Genomic DNA, 2,298 nt, shown 5'->3' with positions numbered 1-2,298 from the left:
AGTAAGCTAGAGACAAGACATGGAAAAAGCATCAAAATTCCAACAGTCCAAGATTGAAAATTCGTCATGGAATGAGGTAGGAAGGGACTTCAAAGATGAAAAGGATGCGAAACAAGTGTCTCGAAATTTTACAATTTCATTGTGATAAGTGGAACAAGGGTTAAGATCAGGGAGGATGTAAGGACAAGTCCAAACATGATTAAGATCTTTAGGAGTGGTCACTGTATACCTCCGGTCAGAATAATCTTCTGTATCATGTAGCACCTATAGTCACAATTTTTATGTATTTTAGGCCGGCTTGGTCTGGGACCCTTCTGGTAACGATTTATTTCATAAATAAAGTATTATTTTACCAAAACATGAGAAACGGGTCACGTGTAATGATGCAAATATGCAATGCCTGTGCAATATTAGCGCTTGTTTTTTCCCAGAAGTAAATTTTTATTTCACTCCAGAACGTAACACTATTTTTTATCTGACCCAAATATCCCTATAAAAACGTAACACTATGTCAACTATCACTTTGGTTGTGGGTGAAAACCCTTATGATAATGCTTTCGCAGTTGAAATAGATACAACAAAGCTAGTTAGTTTTTTCAGGGACACTATCAAGGAAAAAAATACACAAGCTTTCGCTAACGTTGACGCCAAAGGCATCAAACTATGGAAGGTTGACATTTCCCTCAAAGAAGAAAACAAGAAACTCGAGCTCATCAACACAAAAATAAATGTTAATATCAAGGAGAACCTTGGTGGTGTGGAACTACTTCCACTTTCAAAGATTAGCAAACATTTTACCTCACAGCCAGCTGACTAACACATTCATATAATCATACAGCATCCTGTTGAGACGAAAGAAGTTCACTGCACTGCAACGTATGGGCGCAAGAGTGTGAATTTTCAATGGACAGTAAGCCGAGAAATGGTGTCATTGGAAGGTTTTAAGAAGAAGCTTTGTGAATATTTCACGTTTTCGGATGAGACAGAAAATGAACATATCGTAATAGGTCATGTAATAGGTGGCGCTGGCATGAAGAGAAAAATTTCAACAAAAAAAATTAGACCAGGCAAGTTCGAGTTTCCAGAGTGCAAGTGATACGGTTGAGATTGTGACAGAGCGTAAAGTTATTCAGTTTTCTGCTGACGAAGATTTATTGAGCATTATCTGGACTGCTAACCCCAAGGTGGATCTGGATATAGTTGTGGATACGTGTAAGTATTATCGAGATATTTAGGATATTCACGTGCCGATTCTACCAAATGTCTGATCAGTTAATTTATGCATGGCTGATTTTATAGCGCAACAACCTTTCTCTTCGTATACTTTCCCCAAAATGAAGGTTCTTTTCGGTTTGAAGGCTGATAGCTATGATCATTTACCATGTATTGAGATTGGAAGTTCAGCAACTCCAGAAGAAATCAGGAATAGTAATGCACAAGGTATCCCACCAATCACTAGCACGAATGAGGCCACCCACTGTGAATTTATTTCTGCAATTATATATGGTGTGGTGTCCATCTTTGATGGTACTGTAAAAGTTTATCCCCAGTATGAAGTCTCTGGAAGTCATGGAAGGGACCCATAGATTGGGTGATCAAAATGGGAGACACAATTATTTCTGTAACTGAAGCAAAACGAGAAGATATTAACCAAGGTGTTGCCCAGAGCACTGTCCAAGCACATGCATCTTTGCAATGCAATCGCAAAAAACGTACTTATGATGATGCTGATTTGTATGAAGGTGCAATGTACTGCATTGTCTCAACGGGTATGCTTGTAAAAAATTTGAAAAATATGACTTGAATTACTACTTGATCAAAATCAATGCGATTATTACTAACTCTTTTATTTGATATCCAATTTCAGGTGTCGACTGGGTAATAACAAAAGTTCAAAGTGGTATTGGAGATGGGAATGATAATGGTGATGGGAATCCGGTCAAAGTTTTTTTGTGTTTGCCACCTCTACCTATCAACTACCCATCATTATCCGTGATGACCTAGTTGGACCTATCGAGAAATTATTTGGGCAAATTAAGTGGTTTTTGATCAGCAAAAATCATCATTGGTCAATGGAAAGTGGGTAAAAATAGAATAATAGGATAGACATATGTCTTGAGTTAATATTTCAGAAATAGGGGCATTAGCATAGAAAAAAAAACATATATCATGGGCTATGTCCCGATCTATGTATTTATTTTCGCATGTATTAATAAAAAATTTTTCTTGCAAATTTTGCTAACGGGCCATTACAAACTGAATCATGTAATTTATTTACTACATCAATAAAAAGTTGTA

General features: G+C 36.9%; 1 protein-coding gene across 1 annotated transcript; it reads left to right on the top strand.

Moving 5' to 3' along the window:
- Positions 1–508: 508 nt before the first annotated feature.
- Positions 509–2,004, top strand: OCT59_016727 (uncharacterized protein; the record flags this gene model as incomplete). The annotated part of the gene is made up of 6 exons (XM_066145869.1): positions 509–586; positions 839–1,000; positions 1,068–1,212; positions 1,300–1,506; positions 1,587–1,769; positions 1,868–2,004. The coding sequence occupies 6 exons, from the start codon at positions 509–511 to the stop codon at positions 2,002–2,004; spliced, it is 912 nt and encodes a 303-aa protein (XP_066003607.1).
- Between the last annotated feature and the right edge of the window lie 294 nt (positions 2,005–2,298).

Source organism: Rhizophagus irregularis, chromosome 25, assembly GCF_026210795.1.
Source record: "Rhizophagus irregularis chromosome 25, complete sequence".
Taxonomy (NCBI): Eukaryota; Fungi; Glomeromycota; class Glomeromycetes; order Glomerales; family Glomeraceae; genus Rhizophagus; species Rhizophagus irregularis.
This window is presented reverse-complemented; position numbering and strand designations above follow the sequence as displayed.